Source organism: Rhinolophus sinicus, chromosome X, assembly GCF_036562045.2.
Source record: "Rhinolophus sinicus isolate RSC01 chromosome X, ASM3656204v1, whole genome shotgun sequence".
NCBI classification, from domain to species: Eukaryota; Metazoa; Chordata; class Mammalia; order Chiroptera; family Rhinolophidae; genus Rhinolophus; species Rhinolophus sinicus.
This window is the reverse complement of record NC_133768.1, coordinates 68,291,628-68,319,375: the sequence shown is the minus strand read 5'-3', so window position 1 is coordinate 68,319,375 and position 27,748 is coordinate 68,291,628. Positions and strand designations below refer to the sequence as shown.

At 39.0% G+C, this 27,748-nt stretch overlaps 2 protein-coding genes across 9 annotated transcripts in view; one reads left to right on the top strand and one right to left on the bottom strand.

Moving 5' to 3' along the window:
* NOX1 (NADPH oxidase 1) overlaps window positions 1–804 on the top strand; it is a 62,643-nt gene extending 61,839 nt beyond the window's left edge. For all 4 annotated transcript variants that reach the window (XM_019716626.2, XM_074323738.1, XM_074323740.1 and 1 more), the window contains one exon: window positions 318–804. In XM_019716626.2, coding sequence (XP_019572185.2) covers window positions 318–444 — 127 coding nt within the window. In that variant the 3' untranslated portion in view covers window positions 445–804. The remainder of the gene's footprint in view (window positions 1–317) is intronic.
* Window positions 805–3,648: 2,844 nt separating this feature from the next.
* On the bottom strand, window positions 3,649–27,397 carry CSTF2 (cleavage stimulation factor subunit 2). Of its 5 annotated transcripts, XM_019716664.2 has the most exons (16): window positions 27,277–27,397; window positions 26,115–26,193; window positions 25,146–25,315; window positions 24,313–24,449; window positions 23,731–23,850; window positions 23,479–23,616; window positions 20,508–20,631; window positions 15,557–15,619; window positions 12,567–12,626; window positions 11,786–11,927; window positions 10,853–11,028; window positions 10,279–10,571; window positions 6,734–6,844; window positions 5,918–6,043; window positions 5,325–5,368; window positions 3,649–3,858 (listed from the first exon to the last, which is right to left on the bottom strand). In XM_019716664.2, exons 1-14 carry the CDS (start codon window positions 27,332–27,334, stop codon window positions 5,921–5,923), a joined length of 1,794 nt encoding a protein of 597 aa, XP_019572223.2. In that variant the 5' UTR covers window positions 27,335–27,397; the 3' UTR covers window positions 3,649–3,858; window positions 5,325–5,368; window positions 5,918–5,920. The 5 variants fall into 5 exon arrangements, with proteins under 5 accessions (XP_019572223.2, XP_019572220.2, XP_074179444.1 ...); XM_019716661.2 differs by lacking the exon at window positions 5,325–5,368; XM_074323343.1 differs by lacking the exon at window positions 12,567–12,626.
* Window positions 27,398–27,748: the final 351 nt, after the last annotated feature.

Below are 27,748 nucleotides of genomic sequence, written 5' to 3'. Positions count from 1 at the left end.
ACAAGTGTCGGAGCTGGGATTTGAACTCAGGCAGACTTGCTTTCTAGTCTAGCTAGCACTTAACCACCACAGGGCACAGAATCTCCTATCTGTTCTCTATAGGCTAGGCAAGGCTGAGTGCTAAGGACTGGAAGCATATTTGGGGCTTACAAGCAGAAAAGGTGAGAAAAGTACTATGAAGAATGTGAGGGGAGTCAACGGAATTTTTATGCAAGGTTGTTTGGAGTAGTAAAGGCCTGCAGAGGCCGGCTCTCCATTCTCACGAACATCACAGCCTTTGATGCATTCTAGCCCTGACTACTGTTCTATTCTTACAGGTCTGTGGTGGGAGTCTTCTTGTGTGGCCCTCAGGCTTTGGCAAAGAGCCTGCGCAAGTGCTGTCACCAATACTCCAGTCTGGATCCTAGGAAGGTTCAATTCTTCTTCAACAAAGAAAATTTCTGACTTATAGGAATAAGGATGCTAATCTGCATTTAAGCTCTCCTTTGTATCGTCAACAACTGACTTGGTATGGTCAGGTTTGGGCAGCTACTTAAGACAATATCTCTTATAAGCCTTGACTCCCTGGCATTTGTTTTTTGGATTCAACTTTGTTGTCACTGAGGTTCAAGAACCTAAGAACTTCAGAAGTCACAATACTTGCAAAGCCCACGGAATCTTTCTTGGGAAAACAACTTAATCATTCTGGAATGCCATGACTACAGCAAGGCCTGATAACAGAGGTGGTTAACAACTTAACCCAGGGTGATTTTGTTGATTCCAGTCGTTACTATTCCTGGACTTCGGGTCATATTCTCCCCTCCCTCCCACCCTCAAAGAAAATTTCTAAGTACAGTGATTTTTTAAACAAAAATTTATTTAAGAATTATTAACAAAAACATAATAATAAGCATAAATAATAAAACAAACATGAAATTACCAAGAACCCCATCACTATATTACACTATGTACATTCTTACTGTTATTTTAAACATGGTCTTTTCCAGTGTGAACAGCAATTTATGCTTTACTTATTTTTGCTTGTCAAAAAACGAAGGATTTTCTTGTTTTCTCAATAACTCTTTTGTTATTTTATCTAGGCTCTTTGTTTGGGAAAGAAAGTCTGGAAAGTATGCTAATCATAATTGTATAATAATTGAAAGTCAGCTATATTGTCATTCTCATGCATTGCTCTGTTGGAAATAATTGTGAAAACTTGAACTCCATCTTTGGATGACTTAGTCAACAATGGCTCTTTATCACCATTTTTATTAAGAGGGTTTATTAATGTCTAGTTTTAGAAGAAGGCAATTTAGAATTTTGATAACTTTTTTTGCTCCTACTTACTTATTCATTAGGGAAATCATTCACCTAATGACATAAGCAAAATGCCTTTTCCTTCTGTCAAAATGCTTTTTATTTCTCCCATCCACCTGGCTCTGGGATGTTAGTAGTCACAGTGAATCAGCAGAAAGGAATGAAGACAGGTCCCTTAAAAGAGGGAAAAAACCCATACTTTATTGTGCCCAAAGACAATTCAACTCCTTAGGTTTATAAGAATGTTTCTACTCAATTAGCATTATAGCACCTATTTTGCTACCATTTAGTGATCAAAAATGGATAAATGGTTGTTTCAAATTACCCAGAAACCTATATGACTTGAAGGATTAGTAAGATTTATTTTTTCAGTCACTAGTCTGAACAAAATAAAGGTAGGTCAGGAACTCATGGTAGCGAACTGTTTCATTTATTAATTGGACATAAGTAAAAAATACTACCGTGTTTCCCCAAAAATAAGACCTAGCCGGACAAGCAGCTCTAATGAGTCTTTTGGAGCAAAAATTAATATAAGACCCCATCTTATTTTACTATAAGATGGGATCTTATAATATCCAGTCTTATATAAGATCTTATATAATTTTTTATATGTCTTATATTAATATTTGCTCCAAAAGACGCATTAGAGCTGATTGTACAGCTAGGTCTTATTTTCGGGGAAACACGGTAACGGAGGCTTCCAAAGGAATATATTGGGATACCCCCACTGTTGCCAATTTCCTGGATGTCAGCTGTCTAAATTAAATTTAGTAAGATTTTAGAAAAATGCACAATGGAACCTTGACAATATGGTTCCTATTAGACAACTGCTGACCAAATGATAATTTGATCTTCAATGACTTTGATTTGGAATCTTAAGGTTCCTTGAAACTTGTAACGAGTTCCTAATGAGAAAGGCTTCACTCTTTGTCTTAATGTCTAAATATATTGACACTTCAGGTTATGACTGCTGCTAAAATCAACATATCAAGGTCTAGAATATTCATGGAAGTAGGCAGAAAAGGTAATAATAACAAATCCTACATGTAATCAACATTCAAGCCCAAATTGGGGATGTGCAGGATACTCAGAAAGCTCCTCAGCTGTTTTGAGCAAGTTTTCCTTCTTCAGTTGTAATATGAAGTATCTTATTCAGCAAATTCATTGTAGTAAAGGCTTATATATGAGAGTAGAAAATCCCTCAATTTCAATGTCTCTCATAAAGTTGATTATCTTGGTTATCTTTGCATTCTTTTGCTTGACATGTAAGCAATATGCTATTACATTCTCTAAGCCTATGGCAGGCTTTTAATTCACTTGACCATAATCCTAACCTGGGGGTAGGATTCTGAGAATATAAATAGGCTCGAGTAGTTCCAGTGGAACTTTACTAATTATTAAGGTACCTCATAACCTCTTGAGGTTGGCCTGATGGAGAGACATCATGTCCCTCTTTAATGCCACTATGAGAGAGAGAACAGTAGGCTGGAAGAGCCATAGGGTAGAGCTGGGGAACTAATTATGTTCGGATCTATCTGCAAGGAAGCAGGTGGGGGAGGGGCTAATGTGCACTCTGACTGCTTGTGCTCTACATTTGGTCCTCTTAAAATAAATAAGAATGTAAAAGTTTCAGGTTTTCTATGTCCCAGAATAAATTTGGTTATAGGTTAGTGACTATCTAGAAGGTAGGATAACATGTATTTTGTTCACATGATTTCTGTTCAGTTTTTCTTTCACTGTGAACATATGGAAAATTAGTGGATTTTTAAACTTTTAGGGTTGACTACCAAGACTGAAGAGGGCTTTTTGGTATCCATGCTTTTCTTATCAAATATGCATTAGAACAGACAAGTAAATGTCAACAGTCTCTTGTGTTGTCGACACACTCAAACCAGTGGTTTATACAACATCTTTGTCTTAACTCTGAACTATGCATGTAAATAGACCTACTATTGACAAAAAAAGCATTTTGATATTTGAATTTTTCTAAACTAAATACACTAGCCTTTTTGCTTTGTTTGGCCTTCTGACCATTTTATAGCTCTAAGCACGTGCTATTTTCTCCCAGTAGACTCAAAAGTTCTAGCAAGTTCTCAAAGGGCAAATCTCATTATTCCTGCTGGAAGCAAACTAAGTAAAAACTAAGTTTCAGAAAACATGGTTTCTGAGAAATTCTCAAATATCATTAAGAAGAATAAATGGTTAACTTAAAAGGAAAAACAGAGCTACAGCAATGTAACAACCAAGTACAATACTGCGGTAAGGGCAGAAAATACATCTAAGGTTTCACCCTTGGTATTCAGCTTTTTAAAAGCAAAAAGGTCATGTATATCAATTTGCAGTATACTAAAATTGTGTTCAAAGTTTATTTCAAGTCACAGAAAGTATACAAACTCAGACAACAGAATGAACTGGTTTCGTTCTGAGAGAAGGTGATGGGAGGCCTCCACCTGGCACCAATTTGAGTCATTCAAGGGTTAGGATGTAGAAGTCATCTTTTTGTAACATTTCAACAAGTTATGGAATTAACTTCCAGACTTGTTGCCAGGTATTTTTGAAAACCTGTAAGGAAAAGTTGGGAGAAAGCCATTAGAAGTGGAGACAAAGTTCTCTTCCCCAAACCTCAGGGGAAAAAAATTAAAGGCGCGGGAGGGAGGCTATGCATAAGAGCCAAACACCAGGGGCAGAATCCCAAGGTATCTGCCTCCTGCCTCCCCAAAGTAATCATCCTTTACAGCAAGGTTTCTCAACCTCAGCACTACAGACATTTGGGACCAGATAACTCTTTGTTATGGGGGGATGTCCTGTGCATTACAGGATGTTTAGTAGCATCTCTGGTCTCTACCTACTGAATGCCAGCAGCCCACCATAGTCCCTAAAGCTGTGACAACCAAAAATGTCTCCAGACATTTCCAAATGTCCTATAGTGGGCAAAACTGCTTCTGGCTGAGAACTGGTGATCTAATGGTAATGGCATGTAAACCTGTCAGTGACAGTAGAGATGGATTAAAACTAGCGAGGTATAGGATGGATGGAGAGCCAACATTTTGACTACAGTATGCAGATACTAGCAAATACACGTTAAAACTTTGCCTGTGTAAAACTGCATAGAACTGCATGCACACAATACACACACACACACACACACACACACACACACACACACACACACACACTAATGTAGTTTTAAAGAATGGTGAAAACTGAGTAAGGTCTGTAGTCTAGTTAGCAGTAATGTACCAATGTCAATTTATTGGTTTTCTACTACAATCCAAAAAGGTATTGTACAACAGCTTCTCAAGATGTTATCATTGGGGGAAGGGTACAAGAGGCTCTTGGTACTATTTTCCCAACTACCTGTGAATTTACAATTATTTCAAAATAAAAGATAAAATAAAAACCTTACCCTGTGGTTTATGTGCAAGTCTCTGATATGAGATATAAGCAAGAATACATAATGAAAGAACTTTCTGAAACATTTTTATCTCCACTACCCCAAAATAATCATTTCCTGACATTGTAGGGAATACTTTCTCTGGCATAAATAAATTAGAAAAAGTAAAAGAGGAAGTGTTTGTTTTTTATCTGTTCCTCTGAATATAAGTAGTCTATACTTTTACTGAGGAACACAGAACGCGTTGGGTATTTGGACTAAAAAGTTAAAGTGCTGGTCATACCGATAGTCTAGCTAGCCATTCATCCATTACAGATATGATGCATATTTCAGGTTTGGATGCTTCAAGGACATTACAAATACGGATTAAAATACAATGTATTTGGTTAAGACTGCTAATTAGTGTAAATGCGTTCACTATTATATGATACTATATGGATGGAAATTATAATACAAATGGGGTGAAAAGTAGAAATTCAAAATATGATGTTCCAATTGACACTGGGACAATGTGACTTGTAAAGTGTTCTTGGGAAACAATTGTTTATGAAATACAGATGTTGGGGGGAAATTTTTTAAAAGAAACACCAATACATGTAATCTAGTTAGGTCACATGATCATGATCCTTTTTACCTGGCCGATGAGCAGGAAAGACAAGGGCAGCAGCGTACAGCAACCTGTAAAATGTATCGGAACTGATGGTGACGGCGGACACCCACGATCTTAATTATGCGCCACAGTACTTCAACCTCCAAACAGTCAATATAAAATAAATACTGGGAACTAAAACATTAATACATTTTACTAAAATGCTTTGTATTTTTTTCCATTTATATGGGACAGTTTGGAATAAAATAACTGATTATCTGGAAGAATATACACTAAACTTTATTTTAGAAGTTATGTCTGGGGATCAAGATTGAGGATACAGTGCTTTTTACCCTGAACTTTTTACTTTCTTGTTTTTGATTAATTTTGTTAAACTGATTGTATGTTACTTTTGCCACTAGGAAGGAAAAGTTAAAAAAGATGACAACTAATGCAACAAATGCCCTGTAGCCTTCCACTATCCTGATAGGGCTGAGCGACTGAAGGGTGAAAAGTCTAGCCAAGGAATGCAGGCCTTAGAGCCTTGAGATCAGGACAGTTTTGTTGGCCGAGGTTGAAAGTACATACCCCAAATACACATGGAGCTTGTTTCACTCAGGTGGGGTGGGTCTGCTCACCTTTCAAGGTGCTCCAGTGGATTTCTGTATCTGTTCCTTTAAGATCAGGATACTCTGCCTCTGCTCAGGAGGCAGCATGGCGATCTGGTCTGCAGTCAGTTGAAGGACCTGCATGATCAAAGCAGCCTGTGCAGAGAAAAAAAAAGTAGGAAGTTTTCATGACAGCAGCTAAAAACAACAACATCAGCTTCTGTCCAAAAAGGACGGATATTTCACACATAGGAAACAGCCCCCGCCACCAAATCAACCCAAACCACACAAAAAACCCAAAAGCAGCTGGTGAGAAAAGCCACACTAAAAAGCACAGGGACAATAATACCCAAGATTAGAAGACTCAAAACAGACACCATCATGAACCCAAAGCTCTTGCAGACTAAATTGGTATCTGTGAGCCCTGGGAAGTCTTCAATTTTTAATCCTGTTTTGAAAGTCTCTCCTTTTTACAAGTTTCAGCCTTTTCATCAGACATAAGCTTCCCAAAATGGTAAAATATAGAAACAGAAAGATATTCGTGGGGAATCTGCTACTGTTTTCAGGGATAAGGTAGAAAAGGGAAGGAAGGGATTTGGATTGTCAGGTAAATCGGGCCTGCACAAAAAAACTGCTATTGGCAGATAAGCCTGAAATGTAAGATAAGCTGCCATTTACATACATCCATTTAAGGATTTTAGGACCGGCCCACAAATTTTCAGGTAACAAGAACATCAAGAGTTCTAAGAGTAAATGTCATTTCCAAAGGGACTCCGAAAACCCAGGACTTGTACATGGTAACTAAAAAGAGGAAGACAGCATATGGAGGCAGTCAGCACTGCTTACCTTCTCATGGTCTTGTGGGGTGACCTGGTTCTGGCCAGGACTAAAGCCACCAGGCTGGCCTCCACCCTGGATGCTTGCTCCTTGCATCCCTGTACCCTGCATGACTGGGACCTATGTGCACAAAGAGAGGAGAGATTTCGGAACTTGTCATCTAGGTAACCAGAATCCAGTAACAGCAATGTGAAAAACAGGATCTGATTATGGATGTAACAGAAGCAAATTAATGACTATGAAGATCAGTTCCCAGTGCTAGCAATGGCAGAAGGAAGGATGTAGGCAGAGGCCAACGAGCAAGTTAGACACATCTGCTTACCACAGCTCCAGCATCATCAACAAATACCACCGCACAACAGGATACCATCAAATCAACTAAAATTTAGCCACGTGAGCACAGAGAAAACTGAGAGCATCCAGGAAACTAGTGCTCAGTGGAAACCGACAGTCTAAAGATAATGTGTGCTGGTCCATGGGGAAACTCCATTCACAGGGACACCGCCTACCTCTGGTTCAATTAGACACAGGTGGTTCATCCCAAAGGGCCTATCCCACAAGTAAGGCAGAGATGATAAAGCCAGCAGAGGCAGAAAAGAGATGGGAAGGCCTCTGGGAAGAAGACTGCCATTAGCCCAACATTTGCTTTTTGTAATTTCCAGCGAATATACAGCAGATGCTTTCTGCTAAAGACAGACCAAGAAATATGACTGACCTGAATTAAATGAACAAAGTGCAGTTATATCATACCTATTGGTATTTAAGATCTTCAGTGAGTTCAACCTTTGGGAAGACTACCAGAACCCAAGAAAAGGCCTCAAAGCACTGAGAATAAGTATTAAAAGGTCCCTGTGCTGGAGTTATGTTCACACTGAGGCATTCACCCAGAGCTTAGGTATTCTTATTAAACACAAACTGTTAATAAACATGTTACCTGCTTCCCCAGCATATTAGAAGCAACGAAGCATAAAAGAAATGTCGACAGACCCTTAGAAGCAGACACCATGACAGAAATGGGAGGAGCCAGGTGACAGCCTGATGGTGAAGGAACCAGAAGCCAAACAGGAGATAACTGTGTTTTCTATTTCTATCATACATATACAATAATGGGTACATGTAATGATGGCCTTGAGTAATCAAAAGGATTAGAATAATTTTGTATATCCTGTTTAAGAAGGGAAGGAAGCATATACACTTTCTAAATTATTTTTCACTCAAGTAGTTTAAAAACTTGGTAGAATATTCCTATTACCTGAAACATTCACTTACATGTATTGCTCATTTCCCAAAGACACCAGAGATGATACATGATGAGTACAGCTTTGTACAGATTGCTAGAATATTATCACTTTCTGTTCTTTATTAATACTGAATCCAGAGACTGGTCTGAACTTTCAAAATCTGTTACGGATTGGAAACATCTCTGAGAAGAACCTTTTTGAAACTTCACTCAATACTAATTTGAAGTACTGCAATGTGATCTGACCATCCACTAATTGCCATTTAAAGTTTCCAGGAGCACCTGTTCTAGGCAGACAAGTAGTAATATGGGTGATCACACATCTAGGTTTGCCTAAGACAGTCCCAGTTTATGCTTTTGTCCCAGAGTAATTACCAATAGCATTCTCACTGTCAAACATGTCCCTGTTTGAATAAGTTATATAATCGCTAATAAGCCTTTTACCGACCAATTTCCAACTTAGGTGCACTGGAGTTAATTTTAAAATCTGATTTAAAATTATTAAGGATATACTGTTAAGTAAAAAACCAAGGTCCAGAAGAGTTAGAGGAGGGAAATATAAGAGTATATGTATATTCATATTTGAAACAAATAAGAATATATATTCTTATTTGCTAGAAGGATACATAAAAAAAATCTAGTGACAATTACCTATAGGAGACGGGTCACAGGGAAGATTGGTACAGGGGAGAAAGTAAGATTCTTATTGTGTATCTATTATATATGAGTGAATGTATTTTATATATTTATTTATAAGTAAACACTGATTTAGACAATTTTTAAAAGGTTTGAAGATAATTTTTTTTTATTTTTTTCTACCTCAGATCTAATTAGCTGTATAGAATCTACTAATGAAAACTATATAAATCTAATATTACATAGTAATGAGTTCAAGCACTAGCAGAGATAAAGGAGCAAGATATTATCCAGAAGTGGTCTTCCAACCATTCTTTTCAATATCTTTCTCCACAGAATTATCAACAGATTTATATAAGCACATCATGTAGTTATTTCTTGTTTGCCTCTCCAACTAGAACACAAGCCTAATGGGGCAGGGACTTCGTTTTGTTCACACTGCTACATCCTAGTACATATAGCTCTGTCTGGTACATAGTAGGTGGTCAATAAATATTTGTCGAATGACTGAATGCACAAAAACCATTTCTATGAGGCTACTGACCATAGAGGGCACAATAAACATCAAGGTCCATGAACACATTTTTTTTTAAAGCACAACTTGAAAAACAACAGAGATTTCTTCTACACATACCAGAAACAATATGCTCAGATTTCATATTAAAGAGGGGGCGGTAGACACATCTGTACACATATACAACATGCAGATAACAGTACAATGGAAAAAACAGTGGATCCTATTCCTTGCTCTGCCACTTTTCAGTTGTGTGAATTTAGATTAAGTCAACTGAATTCTTGGGTCTCAGTTTCCAAACTTACAAAATGAAAGAACTGGAAAATTGACATGTTCCATTTTAGCTCTCACATTCTCTCTCTCTCTCTCTCTCACACACACACACACACACACACATTCAAACATGGGGAGGAAGGCACAGAAGCATATGGAAGAGGAAAGAGACAGAAGTATAGGAAGGAGAAAGACACATACAGGAAAAAGGAAGGTGGAGGGGGTCGAGGGAGATGAAGGTTCTAGCATATAAAAACTCAGGGAAGAAATGCATACACCACCTCCCCATAACAAATTGGGGGTGAAGAGGGAGGTGGTGACAACACAAAAATAATCAGAGACTACCATATACTCATAGATGGAGAGAGGTAAACAAAGAGAAAGCAGAGATAAAAATTCAGTCCCATGGGTTTTAAGGTTAGCATTAGTAAATTGCCTTTCATACTCCACTGTTCACTGAGGCTATGCAATCAAAGTAAATTAAAATAGGTTTATACAAACCTAAGATTATCCAAACGACCACTAAGTGCTCTTCACATGCTGTAATGCAAGTGGCTCTTAGTGTTGTACATTAGAATAGCTTGTGGGAGACTTTCAAATGACCCATGCCTAGATTCTACGGATATACTACCTCCTGAATTTCCAGGGCCTCTTCTCTGAATGGAAGAGCTCCTGAAATAGTGAGACAAGGTTGCTCTTTTGGATTACAATCTTGGTCGCCAGAAAATCACCACCCTAAGTGACAGAGAAAGCAAAGGAAGGGAGATTCTAATCTTCCCTTTCTAACAAACTGAGAAATAGCCCAAATCAGAAAGCAGTAATAATCAGGCTCAATAATAAATTCCTCAATAGATCAAGATTTCACATAGAAGCTAGAAGTATTTCACATACCTGTCTGGACCCCTGGGGGCCAACTGCCCCCATGTTCATTGGACTGGGACCCTGGATTCCACTAGGTATAGGGCCTCTAGGACCAGGGACAGGGCCCCTTGCATCCATACTTCGCGCCTCCATCCCTCTGACTTCCATTGCACGGGCCTCCATTGCACGGGCCTCCATTGCACGGGCCTCCATTGCACGGGCTTCCATTGCACGGGCCTCCAATCCTCTAGCATCTAATCCTCTTGCCTCCATGGCTCGTGCCTCCATGGCTCGTGCCTCCATGCTTCTAGGATCTCTTCCACCTATAAAACAAGGCGCAAGAAAACTACTGTGTACCTATTCACCTTTACTGCAAAAAGAACCAACAACCCAAGAAAGACAGAAATCTGTTCCTTTAGTCACATCTCCCCCTAACTACGTAAGACTATTTCTCCTCCCCAATTTCTCAGATTTGCAGATAAACCTTAAAAATACTTACCAACCCTATCACCCCAGCATTCTGTATCCTAGATTAGCGCCTAACAGTCAAGTTTATCATCAGCTCGCCATTACCAGTCGGTCTTGTGACGTGGTCTGCCCTTACCTCTGCCATCCAAGGGTGGACCCCTCTGATCTAGCATGGGTCCTCTTGGCTCTGCCATTAGAGGTCTGGGCTCGGCTAATGGTCCTCCCCTCATCTCATGTGGGGGTGGGCCACGGCCGTCATGGCCAGGGACATGGTGCATGGGTGGGCCCTGATGAGGTGGTCCCAGGTAACCTCTACAGATGGAAAAACACGTTATATTTTAAAACAGAACAAAACAACAAGATAAAAGTGTCAGCCAGAGGATCAGTTAAGTAAAAATCAGATAAAGAAATGATGCAAACATCAGTCTATAAATGCTAAGAGAATAACATCAAACAGGTTGAAGAAAAGCTATGGAGATGTAAATCAACATATTTTAGAATTTCATATTTGGTTAGGGCACTTATAATTAAGGAGAGATTAATGGATATCCATTATATATAATGAGTATGCAGTATAGTGCTTCAGGACATGATTACCGTATGGGTTCAAATATAGGCTCCATCACTTATTAGCTGTGTGATCTTGGGCACACTTACTTAAGTTCTCTATGCCTTGGTTTCTTCATCTATAAAATGGTACTGATATTAGTATCAATCTTACAGGGTTGTTGTGTGGATTTAATCAGATGATCTAAGTAAAGTATTCAGAGCAGAGTCAGAGGCACAATCACCATGAATATCAACTACTATTGTTGCCATGATTAATATGACTATTACCAATAAGCAATATGAGTTTTTCCTGTTCAGGTATGTGTGCTAGACTTTCCAATTTCTGAAGATGGAGTAGCCATCGTTCAAAATGACAGACTCAATTACACAGTTCTGCCCAAGGAGAGGTGCTTAGTTTTGGACAGCAGCCTACAGATACAACTGGTATGGAAAGACTTTGTTCTCAAAGCAAGGGAAAACTGTGATTCCTCTAAGCTTTTCCTTCTATGTCACTGCTTACCTAGGCTCTACTTCTCCAGTTACAGAAAGTAAAGTGCCTCCACGTGGGTCATTGGGAGCGTCTCCTAACAAACCGCGAGGAGTTGGGACGTTGGCAGGCAAGGGCCCACGCTGCATAGCTGCTCTGGGGTCTTGCATTGGCACTGACGGGGAAACAAATGGGGAGTTACTGCTGTGAAGGACACAGAAGGAAACCAGAAATGACTCTATAGACCATTGACAACATAATTCAGAAGCCTTACAGTGGGTGAAACCTCACCATAGCAGACTCCTCTTGCAGCTCAAGAACAGTGTAGGCAGAGTCTGTGCCATGTCAGAGGTATGGATGGAATTATACAGAAGAGCAAACTGGGGAGGAACGTGCCCAAGACTAGCACTGCAACCTGAAGAAACTTATGCTCCTGGTTCTCCTTATAATTAATCTTAGTTCAAGGACCAGAGTCACAAAAGAGAGGTAGGCTCTTGGCATATGTGAACACTGCCATGGCTCTGCCAGAACCTGCTGTCTCCTTACACTCTGCTATTTCATCCAAGCTTCCTGACACCAGATGGGAGGGAGTACAACCTTGGACAGACCCCCGTATCATCCATGTTCTCTGCCCTGTGTGAGATGATCAATCTTAGGCTTGTGGCCCCCAACAGGAAAAAATTAAAAAACAAAAACCCAAAACACTATCTTTCTGGGTTCTGACAGTGAGGATGACTGCCAAGCAGCCCTTGTCCTTCCAACGTCCCACCCTGAACACCACAGGCAAAAGGAAACCTGCAGACACAATGGGTACCTTGAACTCGCTCAATTGATGCAGGCCCGGCAGGTCCCACGGGCGAGTGCTGTAGTGTTCCTAGGTGAGCAGTAAGTTCAAAAGGAGAAAGAGCAGACACTTAAAATAGCTTGCACACACATGCAGAAACATACGCGTACAGACACTGGAAATTTATACACGTACGTTAAGAAGCCAAGAGTTCATTAGATTGCCCCAGGCTACAAAATCTTCCTAAACTATACTAGTTTCTTTGGGATCTGAAGTTCTTCTGCTTTGATGAGATTGCTTCCTAAGCTGAAACAGTTGGGCCACTGATTTTATTTGGGCAGGAATAACCAACTACTTTCAATTTTACCTCTGCCCCTGATTCCCCCTAAATCTCCTTATGATACCATTAGAAAAAGAAACAAAATGTTGAAAGGATGGTTCTGAATCTCTAGTTAGGTAAAAAACAGACATATGACATAAGGAAAAATCAAAGAAATTATACTGCATCTGGAAGGCAAAATTTATTCTGGAGAGGCCCATAACAGTTACTATTTTGCCATATTTTAAAGCATAACAATTTCTGCTATCAAAAAGTGTCAAATGGGGAAATGCAGTGAATGGACTTTAGACAACGAGAGAGTATCACTCCTCAAGAAATATTCCACTACTGCGAGTCTTTGATAATAAATAATCACGACAACAGCAAACAAAGATTAATGCGATGACAAGGGCACCAATACTAGACAAAGGTGGCACAAGGCAAGAGGAAGTATCTTCTTAAACATATCACTGTCTCCTTTCTCCATTACAAATGTGCAAAAGAAGCAAGCATTCCAGGGCGGAAAAAAAAGACAAACTAAGTATAAAGGGAAAGATTCTTGCTTCCTCTGCTGGGTACTGAAGGAAAACTATAAAAGGAAACTCATCTCACTTTGTCTCCTCATGAAGACAGCCTTGATATACCTTCAAAACTTGAGTCATTTCCCTTTGTTAACTTTTGACCAGGAGGGTGAAGATAACTACAGCAGGAAAGATGTCTGACAATTAAGTTTGCGAATTTGCTGCAATGATGTTGCTAACTTTTCTGATATCAGAGGGATTATTCATTATGAATTTGTACCAACTGGACAGTTAACCACATTTACTATTTGGAAGTGCTGAAAAGGCTGTGCGAAAAAGTTCGATGACCTGAACTTTTTGCCAACAATCCCTGGCTCTTGCATCACAACAATGTACCAGCTCACCCGGCACTGTCTGTGAGGGAGTTTTTAGCCAGTAAACAAATAACTGTATTGGAACACTCTCCCTACTCACCTGATCTGACCCCCAATTACTTCTTTCTTTACCCAAAGATCAAGGAAATATTGAAAGGAAGACATTTGGATGACATTTGGGACATCAAGTGTAATACGATGACAACTCTGATGGCCATTCCAGAAAAAGAGTTCCGAAATTGCTTTGAAGGGTGGACTAGGGGTTGGCGTCGGTGCATAGCTTCCCCAGGGGAGTACTTTGAAGGTAACCATAGTGATATTCAGCAATGAGATATTGTAGCACTTTTTCTATGATGAGTTTGCAAACTTAATTGTCAGACCCCTGTATATTAAATAGCTCTAGCCTGACTGATGACTTGGGGAGAGGTAAAAGTATGACTGAAACCCCAATTCCTTCTCACTACTGCAAAAATACTTTGGGGTAATACACAATCTACTGATTAGCCAAGGGGTGGGGCACAATAGCATAAAAGCATGGGCTGCTCAGATGAGGTATTTAGTCAAGAGCTTGTCCCACTGTCAACCATCTGACAAGATTATTAGTCTGTCACTTCAGTAACTAACCCCAGTGTACAAACTATAGACAAAGAGTACAGTACATATGCCTATTTCTTAATATTTTGCTTAAAAAATAAGTTTCACTTACAGGCCGTGTGCTAAGAAGAAGTAACTTAAGCTTCTCTCTGTGTGTCCAAAGTTGTTCTTTTTCATCACAAGGACATAATGAATAAGAAAAGGAGACACTGCAGAATATTTTTGGAAGTTAATATAGGCAGTGTGGATTGACAAAAAGAGGATAGATTCTAGAATCAGAGACTTCGGAATTTTAGCTCTGCCACCTACTAGATGGAAAAGAAGATGAGTGCACCAAGTCCAGTCCCTGCTACTCAGATATTGGTATTTTTACCATGTCCCCTTGAGTAAGTAACTTAAAACTCGGCTTCCATTTCTTTATCTGAAAACTTGAGGCGCTGCCCCTTAACTCACAAGATTGTTTATGAAAATCCAAGTGCCTGGCCTATAGCATGCACTGTTTTATGGTTAGTTCCTCCTGTTTTCTCACTCTCTCTCCTCCTAACGTCAATTTTAACTGAACCACTGCACTTTCTTTTTCTTCAAACTCCAATAACATAGAGAAATACCCTGGAAATTTTTGAGCAGTTGCTACTGTGGTATCCAGTATTACTGGCACAGTATAACATTCATCCATCAAATAGGCTTCATAGATCTTTGATCCCCTCCCAGTTTTCTCTGGGGTTTCAATGTAGTCTTCTATATAACTGGCTGCATATTACTTGCTCATTATTAAAATTCCTTACTCAGTCAATAGATATTCATAGAGGGAGAGCAAACATGTCAGCAGAATCATTAGACTATCAGGAAAAGGTGATGTAAATTAAATGGAAACAAAGAATCCATTTGCTTTGTCATCAGTTCTTGCAGACCTGGGCTTTGAATCACTAGATGGAAAGTCTAGACCAGTGGTGTCCAACAGAATTTTCTGCAATGATAGAAATGTTCTATATTTGCAATATCCAGTAGGGTATCCACTGGCCACATGTGGCCATTGAGCACTCGTAACGTGGCTAGTGTGAATGAGGAACTGAATTTTAGATTTTAGCTAACTTAATTACTTTAACATTCAAATAGCTGTATGTGGTTAGTGGCTGCCACATTGCCATCTTAGTGCAGGTATAGAACATTTCCAATCCAGTCCACATTAATCAGACATTACTATTTATTTACCTTGTCCCCGTTCCATGGACACTGGTCCACTTCCTGGCATTCCAACCTGGGCCTGCATTCCTCCTGGAAGACAAAGGGCCAGAAAGAAAACATAAATTAGGACCGCTGGAAACAAAATTGCGATAATGGCGGAATTAACAAATTTCCTTTTTCTGCCCTATAAGCAGAAACCTACCAGGAAAATAACTACCATCAAACAATGCAGTTATACAGAAGATGGAATTTGTTAGTACACTTTAGACTTCAGTGACAGAAAAGTGCATTATAAGAATACTTAATCTCATTGGTTATCAATACCTTGGCAGGAAGTTCTTCTGTAATACAGGAGAACAATGGCACTTACCCATGTAACTCCTCTCACAGTAATATTCACAGGGTATTTGGTAATGTGTGGGTATACTGTTTTGGTTGTGACAAAGATTTGTGAGGGCAAAGGTGGTGTTTAATGACTATTCAAAAAGATATATGCACCCCTCTGTTCATTGCAACACTATTTATAATAGCCAAGACATGGAAGCAACCCAAGTGCCCATCAATGGACGATTGCATAAAGAAGATGTGGTACATATATACAGTGGAATATTACTTGGCCATAAAAAAGAATGAAATCTTATAATTTGTGACAACATGGATGGATCTAGAAGTATTACGCTAAGTGAAATAAGTCAGACAAAGAAAGACGGGTACCATATGATCTTATTTACATGTGGAATCTAAAGAACAAAATAAATGAATAAATAAAACAGAAACAGATTCATAGATACAGAGAGCAAACGGATGGTTGCCAGAGCGGAGCTGGGGAGTTCAGTGAAAAAAGTGGAGGGATGACAAAGTGCAAAATTGTCACGGGGATGTAAAGTACAGCATAGGAAACATAGTCAATAATGTTGCAACAATTCTGTATAGTGCCAGGTGGGTACTAGACTAATAGGGGGGATCACTGCATAAATTACATAAATGTCCTACTGCTACGCTGCACACCTAAAACTAATATAAAATAATACTGAATATCAACTGTAACTAAAAAAACAAGACATAAATAATTAAAAAAAAATAAAAAACTCTGGCGTTTAATGAGAACCCAACAGGGATAATAGATGTCCTACAATGTATGAGATAGACCCACAAAATTAAGAATTACCGTCTTGTAAACTTTCACTGATGTCAACAGTTGTGTTATTTGAGTTGCCAAAAAAAATACCTATATCTGTCTACATTTGTAGCTTTTACATTTGTGGTATAGGTGCAAGCATCTGATTCCTATCTTTTGTTTTCTAGTGCAGTTGTGCCTAAACACTTGCATAATAAAAAATACTTTTTATTATAAATTGATTTCCTTTTACTTACCCTTTATGCTATAGTTAGGGCATTATACTGATTTTTTTGGAAATCATGTTTAGTAGCTTCTATCATCTGTGCATTTCCTTTCCGGATAGTAAAGAGTCACTGCAAACTACTTGTTATGAAGAGAGACCGCTGGGTCTTACAGAGTTGAGAAGCACTGGTTTATTCTAACCAGTCAAGGTATGATGACTGCTCCATAAAGAATAATCATGTACCACAAGTCCTCGTCTGGCCCTTTCCACAAAGCAATAATTCTCTTTTCCTCAAAGGAACAATATATGCTGTGAGTGGGGAGAAAAGACAAGCTGAACTGTTTGCAGTCATTAATACTTACCTAAACTATCAAAGTACAGTTCACATTCACTTCCATTCCATTTTAACATGCCAGGCATCAAAGAGTCATGGATAAAAAACCTGAATCTGTGCTATCTCTACCCCTGCTACTAAGTAATTGTCATTTTGAGCAAGTGATCTGATAAAATTAACATATTTCCAGGCTTCCTCATCTGTAATGTGAAGGAGCTGGCTTAAACCAGTGGTTCTTAGAACATGGTCCTCAGACCAAGTGTTAGCATCACCAGGGACTTGTTAGAACTGCAAATTCTCAGTACCCTACCTCAGACCTGCTGAATTAGAAAGTCTGGGGATGGGGACCAGCAATCTGTGTTTTATTAAACCCCTTATGTGATTCTAATGCACACCAAAGTTTGAGAACCATAGGTCTAACTGATTTCAAAGCTCTCTTCTAGCCATAACATTCTATGATTTATTTAGACTACTCACCAAAACAATACAAAGATTTAGGATTTGAAGAAATTGGTAGTAGAAGAGATTATGGGCATCATTTCTCATATTATACACTCACATAGCAGTGCTTTCCTTGTATGGGCTAGCTTCCCAGAAATGGAATTGGTGGGTCAAAGTGTATATGAGTTTTTAATATGAGATTACTTTCTTAAAAGTAGCTTCACAATTGCACCCAGAATCTATACCACATTCCCCACCAACATTCCCCACCAATAGTAAGTGTTATCTCTCTTTGAAATTTTTGCTAGTCTGAAGGGTTTAAGTAAAGTGAAATGTCCTTATTTAATTTTCAACCTCCTGACCATAAGTGAATTTGTTTTTGTTGCCATTTGGATTTGTACTTCTATGAAGTGCCTACTCCTCCACCCCAACTCCAGTTCAAGCCGTTGTTCTCAGTCTAATTGTGTAGGATGCAGCTCCCTGGCCCATGCTGATATTATGAGCCTTGTGCTCCCCTCCACCCTGCTGAGGCAGTCGGTCACCACCCACGGCAGCCCAAGGCTGCCCAGCTCCAGGTCGAGCTGTTGTTCACAATCTTAACTGTAGAGGGCGCAGCTCACAGACCCATGTGGGAATTGAACTGGCAACCTTGGTGTTAGGAGCACAGCACTCCAACCACCTGAGCCACTGCGCTGCCTTCCCTACTCAATTTCTTTGCCTACTTTCCTAATGGGTTATTCCGCCTTCTCATCAACTGTCAAAGCTTTGTACAGGGTACCTCAAAAATCTTAAGTGAAGTATTTTTTTGTTTGTTTGTTTGTTTTAAATTTTATTTTATTAAATTTATTGGGGTGACAATTGTTAGTAAAATTACATAGATTTCAGGTGTACAATTCTGTATTACATCATCTATAAATCCCATTGTGTGTTCATCACCCAGAGTCAGTTCTCCTTCCATCACCATATATTCGATCCCCCTTACCTTCATCTCCCACCCCTTAAGTGAAGTTTTAATAACTTCAGAAGTATAAATGGTACAAACACAAAAAAACACTTGAAAATTAAATTATTTTAAGTTTCTTTTACACTTACTTTCAGCTTTTATATGTATTAATTTCCTCTTCTTGGTAGCTTTATTAAAAATTATTTTTCTAATTCTTTAAAACTAGTCGAGGTCCTTTATTCCTTAATAGTATAGGTATTCAAGGATATTCATTTTCCTTTAAGTACTGCTTTCACTATTTCCTGTACTTTTTTTGTATGAAGTGTACTACTTTTTGTTCTCTTGTAGTTAATTCATAAATGTCTTTCTATTTCCTCTTTAATTCAAGGGTTACCTAGAGTATGTCCCTTAATTTTCTAAGTGAAGGTTTTTTTCAGTCACCTTTTAATTACTTATTTCTAATTTTACTGGCCTATAATCAGTGAATACAGCCTGTAAAATACCCATATTTTAAAATTTGTTTTTATTTTATGGCTAAGTACGTGGTCATTTTTTTTTTCTTTTTACTGTTCCATAGTCATTGGTGGGGGGCAGTGCATTCTCTAGTCAAGAGATACAAGGTGCCCTCTATATAGTAAATCAGGCTTATTGGTTCCACTATTTTATCCTTAATGCCCTTACTTATTTTTTGTCCACTAACACAAATGCTACTCAAATTGTGGTTCACAGACATTGTTGATCCATGCTCTGTGTGTTAACAGTTCATGACAATGTAAGTATAGAAATGGAGAGCAGACACTTAGAAGCTTTTATAGCAATCTGGCATTGCTGTGACATCCAAGTGAGTGATCAGTGCACTTGTCTCACTGAACAGGGTATTCATGTGTTTTTCAACTCATGTAATGAGCTGCATATGTCCTAGCTTGTATACTTGTCATGTGTAGTAGGCCCGCATTACAAATTGTGATATTTTATGATAAACTACTCACCTACAGCTCAAAAACGTATAAATTACAGAATCTATTTCTTTCACCGAAAGATAATTTAACTATAACTCTATAGGATAAATAAAAATTTTGAGTTTGCTGGAATTTCTTTAAAAATCCCTTCTTCCATTCCTTGTCAACTTTGCTCTGTATAAAACAGAACAATTTAGATTAAATTATCCCCCATGAGTAGTGTTAGTCGATCTAACCTAAATTAGATGAATTATCAAGAAGCAAGTTCGTTGCACAAAAACTTTCAATATTGATATACTTGTGTTCATACAGGCATTTCATATGGAGATCACTATTTCACCCATAACTTTTTTAGTTATGATTGTTGAATGATAAAAAGCTACAAGTGTAATAGCAATACTCTATTAATTCCTATATATACACTTCCCGTGAAAATATAGTTTCTAAAATTCTCTTTTCCTTTTGTTCTTTGGTCTGATTATTTTTATGAAATGCAATTTTATGTCTGTTAAGTATAACAAGGAGAAACATGACCATGTATTCTGTGTGTTTTTTTCATGTACTTTTTAATCTCTGGCTTTTAATGGGAGAATTCAGTCCATGCACATTCAGTAAAATAATCATTATATGAGATGCTATTCCTTCCATCTTACTCTACGTTTATTACTACTTATTTTACAACGTCATATCCTTTTCTCTGTATTTACTGGATTGGTCTAGTTTTCATTCATTCTAATTTTCCCTTCGTTAATTTGGAGGTTTTACTGTACTTTTCCACTTTACTGTCCTGTTCTTGTAATCAGACATATAGGATTTGTATATTAAAAAACAACTATTTCCTCCATTTAGGATATATACTTCCTAGCTGTGTATTAGTCTTATATCGAGATTTATCCCATTCGCTATAATAAAACCTGAGCAAAATACCAATACAGTGAAGGCTGTAAATGAAACCTACCTCCAGGAGCTAAGGCACCAGGGCCAGGTCCTGTTACAGCGGCTGGTATCTGTCCTGGTGCTGGGACTCCAGCCTGCATAGAAGCTTGCATCAAAGGAGGTGCGCCATTGACATGCATTCCACCCTGACCAAGAGAAAAACTGCAGTCAACACACATAGCTTACGGCCTTAAAGAACTCTTCAAATTGACACCCTCCAATAGTCTACCAAATACCCTTTCTGCAGAGTGTATCTCATGCAGCATTAGATTCATAAAACACTTTGAACAGAAGTTACAATACACGCGAAGAGCATGGTTATAACATGGTTAAGATGGACCCTATTCTAAAAGTCGAGACTGACACGTCTTATCTGTGTGGTGCGGCTGCAGGCAGCACCTATTGTTGACTTCATGACTGGGGCCTGGTGATAAGAGTCGGAAAAAAAAGTGCCTTGAATCCAAGGAGAAAAAGAGGAGACTGGGACTTTTTAATAAAGAAACTGCTGGCAGCCTGCACTTTTAACATGAAAAAAAAATTCATTTGACCAATCTTTTCTCATCCCTGTCCTCAGATATAATTCTGGTTTGGGGGCAATGTTAATTTTTTTTAATGCTACATTAAAGTTCCTGGAGGAGGGGTAGGCGGGTGGGGGCGAAAACAGGGCCTAAGTAGAACGGCGGCGACAGCAGTGGCTACGGCAGCTTGGGACCGAGTACAAATAACAGAATCACTATGATATTTCAGAGGCTCTTCAGGGTCTCCGGTCATTCAGCCTGCAATCTCAGTCCATTTGAGGAGGAATATTGGTGTTACAGCAGTGGCATTTAATAAGGAACTTGATCTACACAGAAACTCTTCGTGGACAAGATTAGAGCATGTAGTACTAAGTGACAGTCATCTGGAGAACCTGTTGATACTGGCACAGATTATCAGCAAGATTTGGAGAGGGGGCTTTCTGAGCTTAAGCAAATGTATGGCAAAGTAGACAGGATTTCAAATTTGAAGTCATTGAAAAACCCCAGTCCTGAAAAAACAGTGTAAAATTTATCTGGTAATTTGTCCTAGATAAATTGTACAACTGATCACAAGTATCAGAATAAATATACATTTCACAACTTAAAAAAAAAGAAAGTAAAAAAGCTCCAGGAACAAAAGGGAATGTTATGTTTTCACCTGTGTAGTCTCCAGAGAACTGAGCAGTCCCTTGGAATAGAAAAGAGCCCAATTAAGAAAGAATAAAAGCCAAGTTATAAAAAAAAAATCACATATACTCTCAGAGAACACAAAACTCTAGAACAGAAAATTGTATAGTGAGGTGGCTAAGAGAAAACAGGCTATGAGGTCAGACAGAACCAGGTTCAGTTCCTGAATTTGCCATTTGCAATTGTTATTTTTGGACCAGTTAACTTCTCAGGGTCATAATTTATTTTCTTTCTATTTCCAAAAAAGTATTTGTTGAATTAGAGCAGGGGTCAGCAAACTATGGCCCATGGGCCAAATCTGGCTTACTGCCTAGTTTCATAAATAAAGTTTTATTGGACTGTAACTACGCACATTTGTTTATGTATTGTCTGTAGCTGACTTCAAATTCCAACTGCAGAATTGACTAGTTAGGAGAGACTCCACGGCCTGCAAAGCCAGAAATATTTACTATCTGGCCATTTACAGAAGTTGTTTGCCAGCCGCTGTCTTAAACCTTTGTATGATCCATCCAAGTTGTTTGCCTCTGCCAATCTGAAAGGTGAAAAATGGTAGTTTATTGTACTTTCTGTTTGTATTTATCTTGTTTTGTTGTTGAACACTTTTCATATATTTAACATATATTTGGATTTCCACTTTTGTGAACTGTTTATGTCCATTGCATACTTTTCTACTGGCTTATTGGTAATTTTCTTACTAATTTATAGGAGGTCCTTTTTTATTATGAAAAATTCCAGATATATGATTTACATATAAAATAAAATTAACCACACAGCTTAGGAAATAAATTATATATACAATTAAAACGTCCCATGTGGTCTTCCCCAATTGCACCCTATATCCCCCTTTTAGACAACCACTTAAGAATTCTTATAGATGTTTTGAAATTTTATGTAAATCATTACATACTGAACATATTCATTGCAACTCATTCAAAATATTTTTGGGACATATGCAGACACATATTTCCCATATTTTGGGAATGCTTCCACATTCTTATTTTCACTTCCGTATGGTATTGTCTTTAAGTTATCTGTGTTGATACTACATATCCTAGTTCATCTTAACTGCTGTATAGAATTATGTTTTTTAAAGTCATTCATGGTGACACATGTAGTTTATTTAACTGTTACAGAGTATAGCACATTTTCACCACTCTTCTGCTGATGTACATTTAGGATGTTTCTAATTTTTCACTTTATAATGTGGCAATAAACATTCCTGAACATGATTGAGGGCTCTTAGGCAATCAGCCTGTTGTCCATCATGTGTATGGCAAATACTTTTCCCCCAATCTGTCATTTGTCTTTGGTGTTTATTTCTTTTTCTCCATAGAAAAATTTTTCAATTTTCAAATGTACTGATCTTTTATGGCTTCAGGGTTTTGGTGTCACTTAGAAAGCTAGCTTTATTTTTTTCATTGGTAAGAATGGAGACAATAAGAGTGCCACACTCATACAACTGTTATTAAATGAAACAGTGTATATGGAAAAACAAAGTGTTAACCACAGTGCCACGCATGCACATACACACAAAATTAACTTATAAAAATTTTTATAACTTATAAAAATTAACTTAGCATACAGGCAGAATCTCTTTGTTTTACAAACCTGGCACCCGATCTATATTCATTCAGATGCCAAATAGTCTGCAACTTGGAAACTGCTTTCATGCCTGGAAATTCAAATTATCATCTCTGGCTCCTGACTACTCTTCTTTCAATATATCCTCCTAAAATGAAAATGACATTCTAAAACAGATAAAGGAAATGTTAAGGGGCAAAGCCCTACCAAAGGCTGGGCCTGAGGGGCCTGAGGATTCTGCTGGTTCATTGACACACTGGATCCTGTGGCAGGCCCAGCATTGTGGACTGGCTGCGGGTTGCCTGCAATTAGCGTTGGGATATTTGTCTGGCGATGCAGAATTTTCTACAAAGTGAAAAGACAAATCTATGAGCTGCCTGTTTAACAAAGCAATCAGGTAGTTCCTACCCCACTCATGCATTACCCTGGCATTTCCATAAAAGAACCAGAAGTACTCACCAGAGCAATCTCTGGATCCACAATTCTCATTACTACCTGTGCTTGTAGCAAAGCATAAGCCAGTTGAGGATTTTGGAGTAACATGTTCCGTGCTTCCTGGGGACTATTCTGGACACAGAGCTGAGAAGATAAACAGATTCATCATCGGGTTTAATATTTATTACTTAGAAATTGACAGTTATTTAGAGCCATTCCCACCTGAGAAGTGTAATATTCCAGAGGCTTTTTAAGCTGTCACTGGTTTTTGCACAGCACAATCTTGGTCATGGCAGGCAAGAGAAGAGGCATTTCAAATACCACATTATCATTCAGGGAAAAAGCCACATTTTAATATCTACATCTGTTAGCTATGGGTCACAGAAACACAACCAGATGGTGTTGGTGTTTGTGCACAAAAATGGAAAGCTCTCTGCATGAAATACAAAACACACCAGGCACACATGGAATATTGAAGGTGCAAGAAATGGTGGTCAACAGGCACGCCTTCTATTGAGCTCAGGAAATCATTTCCATTAAGTTTATCAACAAACTCTTGAAAATTTGATGTGATTGGATTTATTCATAACTTAATCCCCCTCCCACCTTCATTTGTTTCATCAGCTCAAACATCTGCTCTGGTGGAAGACTGGCAACTGCTTTGCTAATGGACTCAGGGGCATCCTCAGGACTGATGGTCTCTCCATAAGGTGATTCAATGACGGGGGCACCAGTGCCAAGACCTGATTAGGAAGAAAGTACAAAAAAGTTAAGGAGGCAAAATAAAGAGATAAATCATTTCAAGTATCTACTTTCCAGGGCTGTTTAAGGACCCACTGATAACTTTAAATTCTCTAGAGCTGAGAAATAAATGATTTCCAAGTCTCTTACTTCTGTGGAGGAAAGTGACAAGATGTATTTTCTGTTCTCAAGAGTAAAGCTGGGACCAGGATCATATAGGTGGACAATGTTAACCTAAATTAGGGATTAGGCACATTAACTTTCTTTGATAAGCCATTTCAGAAACAAAAGGTTTAAACAGAAAAAGATGCTAATTTCAAAATGGAATTCCTGGATCTATAAACCTCATTAAAAAAAAAAGCCGTAAGAATGCTAATATCCTCACCAGATATAGATCTGGCAACATAGTTACAGGAGTGGCAAACACCAACGACATAGTTAGCACTATTAATCGCTTGGTGAGCCTGAACTCATCTTCAACTGGAATCAACTCCTTGGCAACTGAAGGACTTCTAAAGTCAACTTTACCTTGTTTCTCAAAGATACACACTTCCCTAATGCAAACACCTCAGGTGAGTCAAGTAAAGAAGCTGAGTGGGTAACCATTTCAGCAGATGCTAAAACGTATCATAAATGGAAAATCTTCATTATTACATCTTTACTAACTCGTGTTGCATACAACTTGGGTTTATACTCACTCTTCAGCTCTTCTTTGTTCTTTTCACTGGCAGCATTGTCTACTCGAAGTGCTCTCCCACTGAATTCACGCCCATTCAGGTTTCGCATGGCACTAAGTGCCGTCTCTTGGTCTTGGTATTCACAGAAGCCATAACCTTTTGGCTTTCCTGTCTCCCTATCATATACCAACCTGGAGAGCAGAACCAAGTATAGGCACAAATGTTACATACACACAGGGTTCCTGCTAACATTGACATATTCCAATTTGGTCAACTGTAAGACAAATAACCTTATCACTCACTGAAATATTTTTTAAACACTTTTTTTTTTTTAATCAATTACTGTTGACATGCATAAACATTTTTTTTTAAAAATGAATCCCTCCCCCAGCTCAGTTGACAAGAAGATTTTCCAGGGCAGGACAGGTCATAAGGACCAGTAACTTCTCTGTGACTAGTGAAGGGGCTTGCTCAATTTGGTGTGGTGGGAAAAGCCTACACCTAGCAGTGTTGTCTGTAGAAGTAACAATTACAGGGGCGGTGGAGTAGGGAATGCTCACAGCTCCACTAGCGTGAGGTTGTAATCCTTGTTGGAGAGAGCGTATTTTTGTGCTTGACTGTGTGCACATACAGCAGATTCTGCAGAAAACCCAAACCAGTTACACATACCTGGCTGACCCTGAAGCTGAACACGTGCATGGGAAACACAAAAGTGCCTAGCAGACAGTAAAAGCCTGGGCATACTTGAAACTGGCATGCACTTTGAATGCCACCTGCCCATACCCACATACATTTAAAGAAATCTATCTTTTAGTAAAAATGAATGGGAATTGTATGGTATGTGAATTATATCACAATGAAGCTGTTACAAACAAAGAAAGGAGAATGCATAGGAAAAGTCACCAGTATAAACCTTGTCATAATTACTAAGGGCCAAATTTTGTGATGATTTTAAAGAAAGTCCCACCAGGTAGTGAAAAGGAACCTCACCTGAAACTAACAACAGGTCCAACTTCAGAAAAGATGTCCTTTAATTGCTCTTCAGTAGCCTCGTATGGAATGTTTCCCACTAAGAAAACAGATAACATTAAAATTCTGAGTTTGTAACCTACATCTTTATTAAGAAAATACAGTACCAATTTATATCAGAAAATGTGACAACTTGCTCAAAATACAGTGCTGCTCCAATCCCAGTTCCAAGATTTCACTCTTGTCTGCTAACTTTAATTGCAAGAGAAATAAACCACTGAAACTAAACACAAAAGGTGTAGACATTCCTAAACACCTTTATCAATTCTCAGACTGATCTGACAAGTGTTGGATTTTCCTTAGTTTTGGTGAAAAATACTTAGGCATTGCTATTTACCTGAAGGGCTGCAAGTATTATCAATAACTACTAAAAATAGCAACATTTTAATTCTTAAAACCGACTCATATGTCCGGATCACTCCCCCTCCACCCCCTACACACATTCACTCAAAGGAGAATGATCATGGAAGTAGTGGAAGATGTTTAATAATTATTCTTAAGTGTTTTGTCATGTCCCTTCCAAACAGTGATTTAAAATCACCACACATACTTTAAAAACACAACTTATTTCGGCTGAAAAGATTCCTTAGAATAGATTCGATCCTCTTTAAAATTTCTTCGACGAGGTCTTAATCGTTCATTCATTCATTCATCTACAATCCACCTTAAGATGCCAGGTTGCCGCTACCACTATTAACGAACTAAAATGTTACGGGCTAAAAGCAGAGGATGAAAGTCGTTAGGAGCAAGCGGGAAGTGGACACAAGGATCCCAGCACATAATCTGTATTCTGGGAGAGGGGATGAGAAGTAGTAGGGGACAGCTGCCATGCGCATTCGCTTCTAGAAAATTGAAGCTCGTGAAAGGAGAAACGCATAGAAGTTGAACGCTAGTTTAACTTCTTCAGCCACATCGTGGTAGGGCTGCAAAACCTCGGAGTAAGGGGAGCATCCCTTTGCCCACGAGTCCACCAGCTTGCCCGCCGCACAAGAGGCAGGGAGAGCTGCACGCCGGCCCCATCACCGGTTCCCGCGTCGATTCATGAGATGCAGGGGGCGTTCCTCGCCGCTCACTGCCTCTTTCTGTCCCTTCCCCATGCTTGGTTCCACCGAATTCCTCTCACCGAACACTGAACGTAGAGAACGATCCACCGCAGGGTCTCTCACAGTCAAACCCGCCATCGCTCTTCTCCCGAGGCTTCCGGTGCGCCAGGGCACACTTCCGTAAGACGCGTGCGTCCAGCACCCAACACGCTTCCGTATTGTGCGTGAACCGGAAACACCTGGCCGGGGGGACGCAGGGCCCCTCCCCTGGCGTCATTGCGTCACAGCCCGCGCACGTTACTTCCCAGAGAGCATTAACCCTTCCGGGCAGGGCTGCCGCTTGTCGTTCACGGTCGGATTCCGGTAGGCCCAGGGTAATTTGAAACCTTTATTGTTCATGTTTTACTTAAGCTAACGCAAGTAATTGTCGACCACAATAAAGATGGAAGCAGTGGCTTTATCATAGTAACAGAGAAGTCATTTGCTATCAACCATGGCACTTTCATTTTAATTACGCCCTGTTGGGGGAGGGAAGTGCTTGGCCGCGCCCCA

Coding starts and splice junctions, on each gene's coding strand:
- CSTF2 (XM_019716664.2), bottom strand. CDS start 27,334: ATGGCGGGTTTGACTGTGAGAGACCCTGCGGTGGATCGTTCTCTACGT. Junction 20,632..23,478: donor CCCCTCAGGCCCAGCCTTTG/GTAGGGCTTTGC, acceptor TCTCTTGGTCAG/GGTGGAATGCATGTCAATGG. Junction 11,029..11,785: donor ACTGGAGAAGTAGAGCCTAG/GTAAGCAGTGAC, acceptor TTCCATCTGTAG/AGGTTACCTGGGACCACCTC.